The 13,731-nt window shown below is 35.8% G+C and overlaps 2 protein-coding genes across 5 annotated transcripts; both read left to right on the top strand.

Annotated features, from left to right (window-relative positions):
- The first annotated feature begins 319 nt into the window (after positions 1-319).
- On the top strand, positions 320-3,917 carry LOC132194707 (uncharacterized). Its single transcript, XM_059616160.1, has 11 exons — positions 320-429; positions 1,272-1,372; positions 1,438-1,697; positions 1,762-1,836; positions 1,886-1,984; positions 2,243-2,332; positions 2,382-2,753; positions 2,816-2,980; positions 3,118-3,228; positions 3,280-3,346; positions 3,407-3,917. The coding sequence occupies exons 2-11, from the start codon at positions 1,316-1,318 to the stop codon at positions 3,641-3,643; spliced, it is 1,533 nt and encodes a 510-aa protein (XP_059472143.1). The 5' UTR covers positions 320-429; positions 1,272-1,315; the 3' UTR covers positions 3,644-3,917.
- Positions 3,918-7,007: 3,090 nt separating this feature from the next.
- LOC132194849 (cyclin-dependent-like kinase 5) lies at positions 7,008-12,690 on the top strand. Of its 4 annotated transcripts, XM_059616403.1 has the most exons (7): positions 7,008-7,171; positions 7,221-7,541; positions 8,760-8,911; positions 8,970-9,057; positions 9,304-9,475; positions 9,532-9,743; positions 10,003-12,690. In XM_059616403.1, the coding sequence occupies exons 2-7, from the start codon at positions 7,239-7,241 to the stop codon at positions 10,108-10,110; spliced, it is 1,035 nt and encodes a 344-aa protein (XP_059472386.1). In that variant the 5' UTR covers positions 7,008-7,171; positions 7,221-7,238; the 3' UTR covers positions 10,111-12,690. The 4 variants fall into 4 exon arrangements, with proteins under 4 accessions (XP_059472386.1, XP_059472385.1, XP_059472387.1 ...); XM_059616402.1 differs by having other exon boundaries at positions 7,087-7,541; XM_059616404.1 differs by lacking the exon at positions 7,008-7,171 and having other exon boundaries at positions 7,404-7,541; positions 8,705-8,911.
- The last annotated feature ends 1,041 nt before the right edge of the window (positions 12,691-13,731 follow it).

Here is a 13,731-nt window from a genome sequence, read left to right as displayed (position 1 = left end):
AAAACCCTCAACCCCAACTGTTGGATGCTGGGTTGCCTGGCTTGGCACCCTGGTTTACCTGAACTGGCGTCGGCTCTCACCCATGGAATCCTTGTTGGAGGAGGCCAAAGAGGAATATTGACACTTCACACAGGTATAAACTCTTTTCTAATTAAAAAACATTTATTAATTCTGTTTTGCCACAAGTCTCGAGTGATAACATGTATTTTACCCTCTGATATTTGGGAAAAATCTCATTTGCCACTGTTTCTCTTAATAAATCGATTAAAATTTTGGTTTCAGTCGGTGGAGCTGCAGAAGACTGAGGTCTTGGCAAGACTGCAAAAATCAAAGGGAACGTTTTGAAGACAGCCCCCTATCAGGAAAGCAAACCCCATCATCATCAGCAAGCCGGACATCATGGATTCACCCTGCTCAAGACCAGCCAAGGTTATTTTTTCAAATCTAAATTACTAATCTTTTGCACATGTTGGGCGAACGCATGTATGGTTTTCCAAATGCAAAAACTGGAGACTCTATGACTGCAGTCAATATTTACTTTTTTTCAGTTCACTAATTTTAGTTTTGTTAAGTAATGAAATATTTAAAAACAATTTTAATTAGTTGAGTTACAAAAAAAAAATGGCACATTCATTTCAATTTTTCAAATTGAATTCACAATATTACATCACGAAGGGGTGGAAAATGAAATTTTGATAGGTGCCACGTGATCCTTGCTGTTAAAAAAAAAACTATCATCTCATCTTTCATGTTTATCAAAAACAAGACTAGTAATTACTCACGGCACCCACCTAAATTTTGTTTTCCACACCATGGTGATTTATTGTGAATTTAATTATTCTGATTACTCTGATTTAATGGACTTATATGTAAAGAGCAGCAATTTCGCCAATTTCTGAATTTGTGGTAATTTAGGAGCGGCGTCTGATAACGTCAAATCAGGGCATTGTTTGATTGTTGCCGATCTGCCGTCAAAATCCAATCCTTTCATGTTTTAAAAGGACCAAAAAGAGTCACGCAAGCCTCTCATTTCTTTTCACAATAATTTTCACCGCATTTTTTTTTTTTTTTTTACAGTGTTAATTTGAAAATCATTAATCGGCTGAATCACATCATTTGACCCTCCTTAAATAATTTATTATTTTTAACATGCTTTTTATAAAGTTAGGGTGACTCTGTTAAAATAAAAATTACAAAATATAATTTAGATTGTTGCTGTAAAGTTTAAAATTCCTATTGTTGTCTGATAATTTTGTTGCTTGATTTTTAAGCGCTGATTAAGAAACAACGGAAATATTCTCGAACGGAAATAACGATGTACAAAGCGCGAATACGATATGGCGATTATGAGTTTGACTTTAAAGAAAACCTGGTAAATATAATTTTTTTCAAACTGTTATTTTATTGTAAATTAAAATTCTTTCCATTTGATTGCAGACTTTCCAAGAGGTTGGATTTTTAGTTGTTGCTTGCCAAGACATGAAGCACTTGAAGATTATCATTCAGGCCAACGAAGGAACCAAAATAAAAAACTCTCTTCTGCCTTCATATGAAGTGAGTAAGATTCTTGGGGATGCCGACCCCCCGAAATTCAAAATACCGAGAAGTGCATCTGAGGACCAGAAACAAATCTGCTTGAGACTTCGACGTATTTTAAGCAATATAAAAATCAAAGCCAAGAAAAGCGAGCCGGACGAGTGAGTTTTATGAAGCATTTATACACAATATTATAATTATTTTATTTATATTGCATTCCTCAAGAAATGCTCAAGAAATCCTCCAGAAATATGGGCAGCGAATCCACAGAGCCAAGATCCAAGGACCCTCCGATAAAGAGTAAGCTATTGAATATTTATAAAAAAAAAATACTAAAAAATTGACTTAGAATGAGCAGCAGCAAGGAAGAGAAACAGGGATGTCCCCCAAAGAAATATAAATATGCTGAGGGCCAGGAAAAGAGCAATGTAGACCTTGAAAATTTTGGGTATTCAAATTAATTTCTTATGTTGATCAAATCTCTTCTTTTAGCATCAAAAGAAACTAGCCATATTGTTAACTTTTACAACAATTTTCTTAATGAAAGTAAGAAAAAAATCTATTATTGAATATTTGAGTTCGAGGATATAATATTATATTTTTTTATATCTTCTCATAACTCTGAATATACATTCCAAAGCAAACATAATTATTATAATTGAAAATGATGTATACATTGTATATTTATATATATTTAATTTTATAGGTTGTCTGGATCTTTGAAATCCACTAATTCTGTCCTAAACCCTGTGCCAATAAATGCTGTCTCCAATTTGCCCAAGACCGAGCACCCTGGGTATATCGTTATTTACAATTTTAATTGTATCTTATTTTAGTTTTCACAGATTTAAAAATCCAGGGGTGTACTGCTACCTGATTTCGAGTGTACAGCTCCTCCTCTCTGCATCCCCTTTCGTGAAAATCTTTGAAGCTATGACTTTTAGCAAGATCCTCGACATCAAAGAGCTGGATGCTTTGAAACTGATCGTCGACAGAGTGGCCCGGAGCAACTTTGCCAGCCAAAACGATCTAGATAATGCTATTCTGGATCTTGGACATTTAACTGTCTCGTTTGGAATGGCTAAGGGCGAACAACAGGATCCTGTTGAGATAATTACGCTGATTCTCCCCCACTTGGCCTCCAAGCTGAAGAAAATTGATAAAAATGCTGACCCAGTGACACCTTTCTTGATGTCCACCATTTCTCTCTGTAGAATGTAATGAAGCTGAAATTATTATTTTTGTTACAAAAATTCTTCAATTTAATTTTTTTTTATAGTTGCAAAAATGTTTTTGGCAATACTGATCCAGGGATATTTTTGACGGTCGTACCAAATGTCAAGTTGCTGAACATTCAGGAGCTTATTGAGCATAGTTTGAGAGACGACAGGAGATGCTGCTGTGCAGTGGAAACTTTGCAGAGCAAGTTCCTGGTGATCCCGGAGTAAGGATTTTATTAAATTTTTTTTATTGAAGTGAAAACCCGGCTAAACCTCATTATAAAATTGTTTTTATAGAAAAACCTTCATACCAGTTTTGTTTTCGGTAATTTTTTTAACTGCTTGTCTTCTGATGTTATAGCTGCCTTCTTGTGCAAGTGGCCAGAAATAGATATGGATCAAATATTCGGAGCAAGGATCACGTGCAGATCAGTAAGGAAATCGCTCTACCTGTTTTTGGGGAGACACATGGGTAATGAAAAATTTTATTTACAAACCTGCATTTGCTTAATTTAATTTGTAGCTTTAATGACGAGTATGACAAGAACGCTGAGCATCAAATGCCAACTGATGCACTGGCAAATATCAAGGTATTAATTGCAATGAAATTTTTTAGATCGAATTTCAATTAAATAATGGAAATTTTTTAGAAATCCTACCAGCTAAAGGCGATTATTTTGCATCAGGGCACCCAATGTGATCGTGGTCATTACATCTGCTACACCATGAGCAAGCAAGAAAAGCAATGGCTGCTCTGTGATGATAGCAAGATCTCCGTGGTGAAGAACTTTGATGATGACATTTTGAATGCAGATTCTACCAAAGAGGATTGCTACGTGTTACTTTATGAGGCTGTGGGACATACCCCAGCTGCCAGGCAGCGTTGACGCGTCAACCCTATTGAGGCCGCCCTGGCCCCCAAGCTTGAGCGCACACCTCCTGCTAGCTGCACAACCAATTTCCTTTGATGCCAGGCGCCCCCGTCGCACCCCTAACTTCTCTCAATATTATCCTTAAATAAATGTCAATTACTTTCTGTGTCTAGGCCTATCAAATCTTCTTTGCTTTATTAATTGAAACAATCCACTACCTGAGAGCCAATTAATTTCCCATTTATCTCTCGCAGGTACTACGGAGTGATAAAATAGGCGTAGTTATATCTAAAAGTGGCCAGGGTAAAAAAATCTTAATATCTACGTATAGTAAAAATCATACGCTTATTTAAACCAAATTGAAAAAAGTAAAAAATTTATAAGATCTTCGAAACACAGCAACACAATTCAAAGATCTTTAGGCTTCTCTTTCCTCACAGCATTATTATTTATTTTTTGTCATCCTGAGATCTCTATTTGCTTGAGTAACTGGGTATTTCATATGTTTAAAAAAATACTTTAATGTTTCACTAATTACTTTCTAACATTTAATTTAATTTTCTATTAATTTAATTCGACGGAAAACAAAAAAATTCCTCCGCAAGAAGCAAAATAGTACTGATATTAATTAATTTATCAGAGCAGCCGTGCGACAATGCTAATCGCTGTCAATCTGATTGCCTTATTCAGCACGCCGTGGTGCCACCATAACTCGCCATAAAAAATTTCCAGCGATTTTCAAGCTCAAGCGTAGACAACTGCTCTCCTATGTACTCTAATGATATAAATTGATAATATTATATCAAATTACCATAGAGTTGTGATCCAAGTAATGATCATTAGTATTTGCCCGATTACGTTGTAGGGAAATATGTATTTTATTTTCACATAATATTCACATGGAAGAAACAATTTGGAATTGCGTCTTTACTTTTTTACACACACTTACACAGATGACTTTTCTAATATCTTATTTACATCAAATTTTACTAAATATAAAGCTGTCTATTGAAGTGTAATTGTATATTTTACATAATTTATATTAGGAACTTTAATTGATATGGCGCTGTGCTGTGAAAACTTTATTGAAATATGCAAAATGATTGAATTGAATCAGTAGTGCCGATTTAAAATGAGTAAATTTGTGTCCATCGGTAAGCCAAAAGCAGACATTTTAAAATTCTATCAAATGATTCTAGTTTATACGGGTGAGTGGGCGGCTATACCGAACCTCTGCTCACTGACTGATCGGTTTAAGAATTCAAAATTATTTTCGAGCAATTAATTGAGAGGCCCCTGCGGCAACTCTGCAGCCATTCCGGTGGTCCTTATTCTTCTTTGAATTCTTCTTCTTGGCGTGTGGCGGACGCGCAGAGCCTTCCTCAGAGAGGCAGTGCTCGTCAGGGTTGTGAAAGTGCCAACCTCAGGTCATTTTCAGACGCTTTTGTTCATTCACATTTCACATTCAAAATTTAAATTTTGCTAGTCTTTAATCACTTCAAATTTAATTTAATCTCATTTTTAAAGAATTGTATTTACATGAAGTACATGAACTGTCCAAGAACTAATTAAGATGCAATAAAATGACCAAAGATTTCCTCTATCTAAAATTTTATTCCTTAATAAAGCAGTGCAAGAAAAATTAACCTATAGCTCTGCATTAATTACTATTTAAATTTTTTACCCAAATAAAGAAGACAATGTGGAATTTGATCCACAGCAAACATTATGCCCAAGATAATAATTTAAGATTGGACCTCTTTGATTTGAGTCTCCGCATGAAAAATGCGGCGGGGCGCGCGACGAGCTCGTGAATAATGTACAAGAGTATATCACATTACGGACGGGCCCATCACATTTGACACGAGACCTCCTCACATGCAAAATGTTTGCACATGAGGCTGGCGGCCGATGAGAATAAAAACTGCAAAAGAGAGATAATCTACTCTCCAATAATAAATAATGCTCCCGCATTTGAGAAAAAAGCCGCCGCGAGGGTGTTTGTTTTTCGGCCGCAACTCATATTCTTCCAGATGGACGTTTCGCAGTTATCGGCGCAAACGAGAGAATTAAAAAAAAAATAGTCAAACTGAGTAATCGCATGCAAAACGCAATGAAAATTCAAAATGTAAATTATTGTTTCTTCGAGTTCAGTTCAAGGGGAGGATTATTTTATAAATAAAATGCACTGATTGCGGTGCAAATTTTTTACGCTTTCCTGAGATTCCCGTTTGCACCCTCGCTTTTTGCCTTGACCTCTGTGTTTGCTCGATTCAAACTTTGGTGAGTCGAGGAATTTGCACTACAAGATTTATGGTGCAGAAATTACTATGGTCGGACGACACACGTTCATCTGCAAAAAGAAATGGGGAAAAACTATATTATGGGGTTATTTTTAATTATTTAAGTTATTCCATTTTTTAAGGAGGACTAAGTGTGGTGCTCAGTACAAATTATTGCATGAAAAAAATGTGGATTAAGAGCAAAGATAATAATTTTGTGTTCTTTTGTAATGAATTGATTCCAAAGTTTTGTCTGGAGGTTAAAAGTCCTCATTTTTTACCTTTGAGAGTTAATGATAAATTTTGTATTAATTTTTTTAAATTTCTTAACAGTTTTTAACTCACAAATAAAAATTCTCCGAGGCGGAATGACAGAAAAGGACGACGCCGCATCCGTTCAATGCTGCCGAGTCGCCCTGACGATAAAGTGGAGAAAAAATACCTGACCGAACTCTAAACGGCCCTGCGAGCAACAATCAGTCCTTTTAAACCCAAGCAATTTTTTTAAAGCTACCTAAGAACCTAAGCACTGGTATATTGATTAAATTGTAATAAAATAATTTAATAAAGCGCTCAAATACAAATTAATAATTCAAATAAAAATTTCATCTAAATTTCAGCAAATTTTTTTTTAATAATTTTTTATATAATCTGAGTAGATTATGCTCAAATCGTCATTCAAAGTTTGTTGAGCTCGCAATTTTCTGCCGATACAAAGTTGAAATCATATTTCTTAATTTCCAGTCCGTCCATAATTTTTAAATTTGAGTGGAAGAGCAGGAGAAATGCTGAAACTCCTGCGGCACAGTGTCATTAACTTATTCGCGGCGCTATTAGTGAAAAGAAATGAGCAGCGCGAGAACGCGGTCATTACGGCGCCAGCCAGAGACGGCCAGGAGTGACGCCATCAGTGACTACAATAAGGGGTCCAAGGGTGGCGCCTTTGCTGAATTCCCCCTCCACGCGCCGTTGCTCCCAGTCCCACACATCACCGATCACCGAATTGTGAGGAACGCTCCGGAACGCTCATTATAAGGAGAGTAAAATAGGATAGGAGAGGCGAAGAGGAGGTGGCTTATGGCCCAGCTCAATGTTAAAAGATAGGACTGGGCCCAAGGTCACCCAGATAGTCCCGCCCCTTCGCCCCTCCTAACTATTTTACTCTCCTTAGCTCATTAGCTCAAGTCGCGAATGTGTGGCGTGTGCCAGTGTGCCCGTGTGGCGTGTGCCGTGCCTCGAGTTAGGGCTGATAACTGAGCTAGTAAGACAAATAATAACAAAGCCGAGTTGTTTTTACTCGTCTGATTTAGTGAAGCATATATGTCAGTATGGCCGGGTTGGATGCTGTGTCTCGACTGCTCGACAGGAACAGGGAACTGATTTCGCGCGAGCTCGAGTCGACCAAGATCCTCGGCTTGCTGGTGAAAAAGGGTGTGCTCTCGGTCGACGAGGAACAGGCCGTCAACAGCCACACCGACGCCAACCTCCGGTGCGACGTCTTCGTCAGGGTGCTCGGCTCGCCCAGAAGGGATTGTCTGCCTTCAGGGAGCTGTGCTACGCCCTCAAGAAAGAGTGTCCTCATGTGCTCACCAGCCTGCTCGTCGACGCCGGCAGAAATTACCCTGCAACAGGTAAAATTCGAAAAATTCATAAGATACATAATTTTATTAAAAAAAAAAAAAAAAAAACTTGAAATTATACTTAAAATAATCGAGAGTTTGAATGAAAAAATATTTAATTCACCAAATTGAAATATTCTGTTTAAATTAATGATTTTTTTTTATTTTTAACTGTGGGAAATCACGATCGACGCGTCGCTGATCGCATGCAAATCATCAATGAAACTCATAAATAATCAGCCTTGGTCGTGCTTTTTGGCTTGATAAAGTCGCATTTTAACGCTGCTTCAGTGTTGCAGAAATTTGCGAATGAAACTCAGCTTAATTTTCTTTGGCTGTCGATCAGAAGCGGAAATGTAAAAAAGTTTTAATAATAACTTTTGGATGGATTTCTCTGAAAGCAGAACTCGTTCAAAGGGAAATTATTTGATGTTATTAATACCAATTTATAATATATTTATTACTTTTAGTGTGAACTCTAAAATAATCAGAAATATAATTGTGCAACTTGCGGTAATTTGAACACAGGATTATTGATGGGAAATCACACTAGCTTTTTCGTATGGTGCGCATATAATATTTATGTTCACTGGAGACGCGACTCGTCGCATTAAGGGAAAAAAATTAGTTTGCGATTCCAGTGCTCATTCGGTCCGTACCTTGTTTTGGTTTCTTAGATTTCGCTCTTGTGGCTAAGCAGATTAAATCGCCGCGAATAAGTTAATGACACTGTTGCCCCAGGAGTTTCAGCATTTCTCCTGCTCTTCCACTCAAATTTAAAAATTATGGACGGACTGGAAATTTAGAATTATGATTTCAGCTTTGAATCGGCAGAAAATTGCGAGCTCAACAAACTTTAAATGACGATTCTAGCATAATCTAATCAGATTATAAAACAATTATTAAAAATAATTTTTGCTGAAATTTAGCTAAGAATTTTTATTCATTATTAATTTTTATTGGCTTTATTAGTATTTTTATTATAATTTAATCAATATACCAGTGCTTAGGTACTTAGGTAGCTTTAAAAAAAATTGCTTGGGTTTAAAAGGACTGATTGTTGCTGGCAGGGCCGTTTAGAGTTCCGACTTCCGACGTGCTATTTTTAATAACAAGGTTTCTGATCACAATACCTATATTACGAAAATTAAATAACAAGTCACTATATTTTCTAGGACGAAATAGTCCCGACGTGCTATTGTTAATAACAAGATTTATTGTCTGCTGAAGGAGTTGAAGCACAAGAACATAGTGCGTCTCTACGATGTTCTGCACAGCGACAAAAAGCTGACTTTGGTCTTCGAGCACTGCGACCAAGACTTGAAAAAGTACTTTGACAGCCTCAACGGAGAAATCGACCCCGACGTCGTCAAGTCTTTCATGTAAATCTCAAACCGACCTTTAAGTTATAAATATAATTGATGTATTAATTCTCCAAAGGTATCAACTTCTCCGAGGACTGGCGTTTTGTCACAGCCACAATGTCCTGCACCGTGATCTCAAACCTCAAAATTTGCTTACAAACAAGGTCAGCTTTTCCCCAAAATAACCAAAAGAGGGTTTATTTTCTTCGTAATTCTACCACTCTAATTTATTATTATTTGTTTTTGGTAGAATTATCCAGCAGGTCCGATGCTTTTTTATTAATCAAGAGTTACTTTTTTTAAGTTCAATTTCTCATTTTCTTTAGTGCAAAAAGAACTAAAGGACTTGATAATTTAGTACAAATTGAATAAATTATTGGTTTTCAATTATTGCTATTTTTTTCTTATAGAATGGTGAGTTGAAGCTGGCTGACTTTGGTCTGGCCCGAGCTTTTGGCATTCCGGTCAAATGTTATTCTGCCGAGGTCGTCACCCTCTGGTATCGTCCGCCCGACGTCCTTTTCGGAGCCAAACTCTACACCACGTCTATCGACATGTGGTCGGCTGGATGCATTTTCGCAGGTAACCTTTTGTTTGACCAATAATAGAGGGAATTTTACTAATTTTGAATTCTTCAGAGCTGGCCAATGCTGGTCGTCCTTTATTCCCTGGGTCTGACGTTGATGATCAGCTGAAACGGATCTTCAAGCTGCTTGGCACTCCGACCGAGAGCACCTGGCCAGGAGTAACTCAACTGCCAGACTTCAAAGCATTCCCAATCTATCATCCTAGCATGAGCTTTTCACAAGTGGTGCCAAAACTCAGTTCAAAAGGGCGTGATTTGTTGCAGGTATTTAGATGAAAAAAATTCAAAACGCTCAACTTACAAAAAAGAAAATTGGAAACAATGAGAAGAAATTAAATTTAATTAATAATTTTGCTTGATTTCTAATATTTATATTTTATTTGCTGTATGATTCAATTATTGAATGCTCCACAAAAATAAAAAAAATTTAAATCTTTTATCCCCATAAATCCAACTTCTGTGGTTTTTAAGTAATTTTTATTTTATTAAATCATTAGACCCTAAAAATGTTTTTAAATTTCAGCATCTGCTTGTGTGTAATCCTGCTCTTCGGATGTCAGCGGAGGATGCGATGGCACACCAGTATTTCAGCGATCTTAGTTCTGCAATTAAGAACGACCGATGTCAATAGCACGAGTCCCTCCCTGGCCGCAAACGAATTCACTCGCTTGTTTAGCATTTGTGCCATCCCGACTAAAAGACATCTAGTCTAGCTTCGGAATAGTTTTTAGCCGCAACCACTGCGACAATTCACCACATCACATTATTTCATCTTAGGTGGAAGAGACTAAGGTTGTTTTGTTTATTGTGCTTTCAGAAGAGTTGCACCAAATTTGTGCATTAATTTGCCATGTTTTGATAAATGTTGATTTTGTATTTAGCATGCTTAAACTATAAGATGTTATCGTATCAGGCCATTAAGAAATTTTATTCCAAAATGTGGATCTTTCTTTGTTATTGCTGTAGTATTTTATTATATTATATTAAAAATATACTTAAATCAAATGTCATTTTAAAATTATGCATGGTAGGTGATGTCATTGTGGAAGTATCCGTGCAGCATCCGTGGCAAGTTTGTGATGATTTAATGTACTCAATTGATATTAGTGTTTAATATCCAATCAAGGATGGACGCGATCTCAAATTTTTGCGATCGCGATTTTGAAAATTAAAAATTGTGCGATTGCGATCCTGAAAATTAAAAATTGTGCGATCGCGATCGCGATCATGAAATTGAAAAATCGTGCGATTGCGATCGCGATCAAAAACATTGCGATCATTTGCCATCAAATATATTTTTTAAAAATAAATTTCCGAACGTTTCTTTTATCAATTCTGGTTTCAGAACGAGGAGTCCGAACAAAAATGAACTCCGTAAATGAAAAGCCTTAGTTTAAGAAATTTTTCTGTCAAATTACTTGAAATTGACATTTTTTCTTCCAGATTTAGCATTAAATTCGCCAAGATTAAGCATAAAAATTTTTCTTTCCTCGATCGCAAATGATCGCCTGCAATCAACCACCTTTTGCGATTGCGATCGCGATCATATTTTCAAAAATTGGTGCGATCGCGATCAGATCGCAATCGCGGATCGCAGATCGCTTTTGCGATTTTGTCCATCCTTGTATCCAATAAATATGTCCACCACTTACAATTAGAGAAGTTAATTTAAGGGATTCGATCAGAGTAATAACCAACATTTTTTTATTAATTTGCCTGATGAAGTCTTAAAGACAATTTTATTTTATTCTCAAATAGAGCCAATTTTGATTAGGGCTGCCAGGTCACCAAAATGGCTCGGCTGTGGCGGATCGGGGAATTTTTCCAGCGGCACTTTTCACTATTGCAAAGTCACAAAAACGAAACTAATGAAGCCAATTTTTTGTAGTTTATATAGACAGTTTAATTTGGCCAGTAATAAAATTAGAGAGTTAATTCTTTTGGTGGCTCTATTCGGTTGTATATAAAAACTGCCACAATTACAATTTTTCTGAGTGAGGCTCACCAAAGGAGAACATCGTTAATTTTTAATACAAACGAACCGTAAAATTTGCATATTCATTAAATATTCTCAAATGCAGCCGTCCTCTGACTGATTTTTAGCAAAAGTTTGCGACTGGTACATTTGGGGTGACTTTCGAGGGAGGATGCGGTCCACTTGGAAATCCATTAGCAGTATGTTTTTCATTAATTATATAAAATATACTCTAACTTAAAACTACTGCATTGCATAATGCGAAAATAAAATTTTTTCTTCAATAAAAATTAGAAGATTGGCTGCTGCGGTTTGAAGGGACGATATTAAAAATTGTGTATTTTTCGCGAAAAATTACATGGTTTTTTTTTTAACTTTTCTGGATGCATAATATGAAAAAAAAAAAAAAAAAAAAAAAAAAAAAAATTCTTGCCGACCAGTAACATTCATGACTTGGCTTGGCTCTCCATTTCAAGAATATAATGTCACTCAAAATTACAAAAAAAAAATCGATCCTACATAGTAAAGCTTGAAATTTGACTAGTTCATATACAAGTATTTAATATATTCATTTTAAGAATTCACGTTATCGACCCTCCTAACCACCTAAAATTTGAATATAAGATAGCCAGCCCCTATAATTTTTAGGATGAACTTAAAGGTTCTGTTGGCGAGTTTACCTATATTTTGAAAGAAAAATAGCACACTTAACTATCCTTGATTTATAGGTTTCAATGAGATTGTCCTTAAATTTTACAAAGGAATATAGTAGAATATAGCAAGTGCTTTAATTCTATAAAGACACAGACGTGATAGAGCACCCTTTTTATTTTCACAAAAATTGTCTGTTAAGTGGCAAAAATTTTGACTAAAATATAGGCATTCACTATATTTTCCAGGTCATAGACGTTATATAAAAATAGACCAAGTTTGAATTTCACACTATTTAGGTTTCTATGAGATTGACCTTAATTTTACAAACGCATATAGCAAAATATAGCAAGTGCTTTTCTATTAAGGACACAGACGTGATAGAGCGCCCTTTTTATTTTCACATTTCACGTTCAGCCCGCCTAATCTCCTTAAATTTGTATATTAAATGTTGAGCCACTATAAATTTTAGGAATAAATTTAAGGTTCTGTGTGCGAATTGACGTATATTTTGAAAAAAAATAGCACTTCACTATCCTTTTCAGGACTGAGTCGTGATAGAGCGCCCTTTTTGTTTTCACAATAATCGTCTGTTAAGTGGCAAAAATTTTGATTAAAATTAGGCATTCACTATATTTTCCAGGTCACAGACGTTATAGACCAAGTTTGAATTTTACACTATTTAGGTTTCTATGAGATTGACCTTAATTTTACAAAGGCATATAGCAGAATATAGCAAGTGCTTTTCTATTAAGGACACAGACGTGATAGAGCGCCCTTTTTATTTTCACATTTCACGTTCAGCCCGCCTAATCTCCTTAAATTTGTATATTAAATGGTGAGCCACTATAATTTTTAGGATTAAATTTAAGGTTCTGTTGGCGAGTAGACCAATATTTTGCAAGAAAAATAGCACTTCACTATCCTTTTCAGGACTGAGTCGTGATAGAGCGCCCTTTTTGTTTTCACAATAATCGTCTGTTAAGTGGCAAAAATTTTGATTAAAATTAGGCATTCACTATATTTTCCAGGTCACAGACGTTATAGACCAAGTTTAAATTTTACACTATTTAGGTTTCTATGAGATTGACCTTAATTTTACAAAGGCATATAGCAGATTATAGCAAGTGCTTTTCTATAAAGGACACAGACGTGATAGAGCGCCCTTTTTATTTTCACATTTCACGTTCAGCCCGCCTAATCTCCTTAAATTTGTATATTAAATGGTGAGCCACTATAAATTTTAGGAATAAATTTAAGGTTCTGTGTGCGAATTGACGTATATTTTGAAAAAAAATAGCACTTCACTATCCTTTTCAAGACTGAGTCGTGATAGAGCGCCCTTTTTGTTTTCACAATAATCGTCTGTTAAGTGGCAAAAATTTTGATTAAAATTAGGCATTCACTATATTTTCCAGGTCACAGACGTTATAGACCAAGTTTAAATTTTACACTATTTAGGTTTCTATGAGATTGACCTTAATTTTACAAAGGCATATAGCAGATTATAGCAAGTGCTTTTCTATAAAGGACACAGACGTGATAGAGCGCCCTTTTTATTTTCACATTTCACGTTCAGCCCGCCTAATCTCCTTAAATTTGTATATTAAATGGTGAGCCACTATA

Source organism: Neocloeon triangulifer, unplaced genomic scaffold (genome assembly GCF_031216515.1).
Source record: "Neocloeon triangulifer isolate White Clay Creek 2 clone unplaced genomic scaffold, ASM3121651v1 ptg000008l, whole genome shotgun sequence".
In the NCBI taxonomy this organism is placed as follows: domain Eukaryota; kingdom Metazoa; phylum Arthropoda; class Insecta; order Ephemeroptera; family Baetidae; genus Neocloeon; species Neocloeon triangulifer.
The sequence above is the reverse complement of the archived record's forward strand: the minus strand, read 5'-3'. Positions and strand labels throughout refer to the sequence as shown.

Bases quoted from the DNA above. Each gene is read 5' to 3' on its own strand.
- LOC132194849 (XM_059616403.1), top strand. From the start codon at position 7,239: ATGGCCGGGTTGGATGCTGTGTCTCGACTGCTCGACAGGAACAGGGAA. The intron at 8,912-8,969 runs GTAAATCTCAAA...AATTCTCCAAAG, and splicing joins GACGTCGTCAAGTCTTTCAT to GTATCAACTTCTCCGAGGAC. The intron at 9,058-9,303 runs GTCAGCTTTTCC...TTTTTCTTATAG, and splicing joins AAAATTTGCTTACAAACAAG to AATGGTGAGTTGAAGCTGGC.
- LOC132194707 (XM_059616160.1), top strand. From the start codon at position 1,316: ATGTACAAAGCGCGAATACGATATGGCGATTATGAGTTTGACTTTAAA. The intron at 1,373-1,437 runs GTAAATATAATT...ATTTGATTGCAG, and splicing joins TTGACTTTAAAGAAAACCTG to ACTTTCCAAGAGGTTGGATT. The intron at 1,698-1,761 runs GTGAGTTTTATG...GCATTCCTCAAG, and splicing joins AAGAAAAGCGAGCCGGACGA to AAATGCTCAAGAAATCCTCC.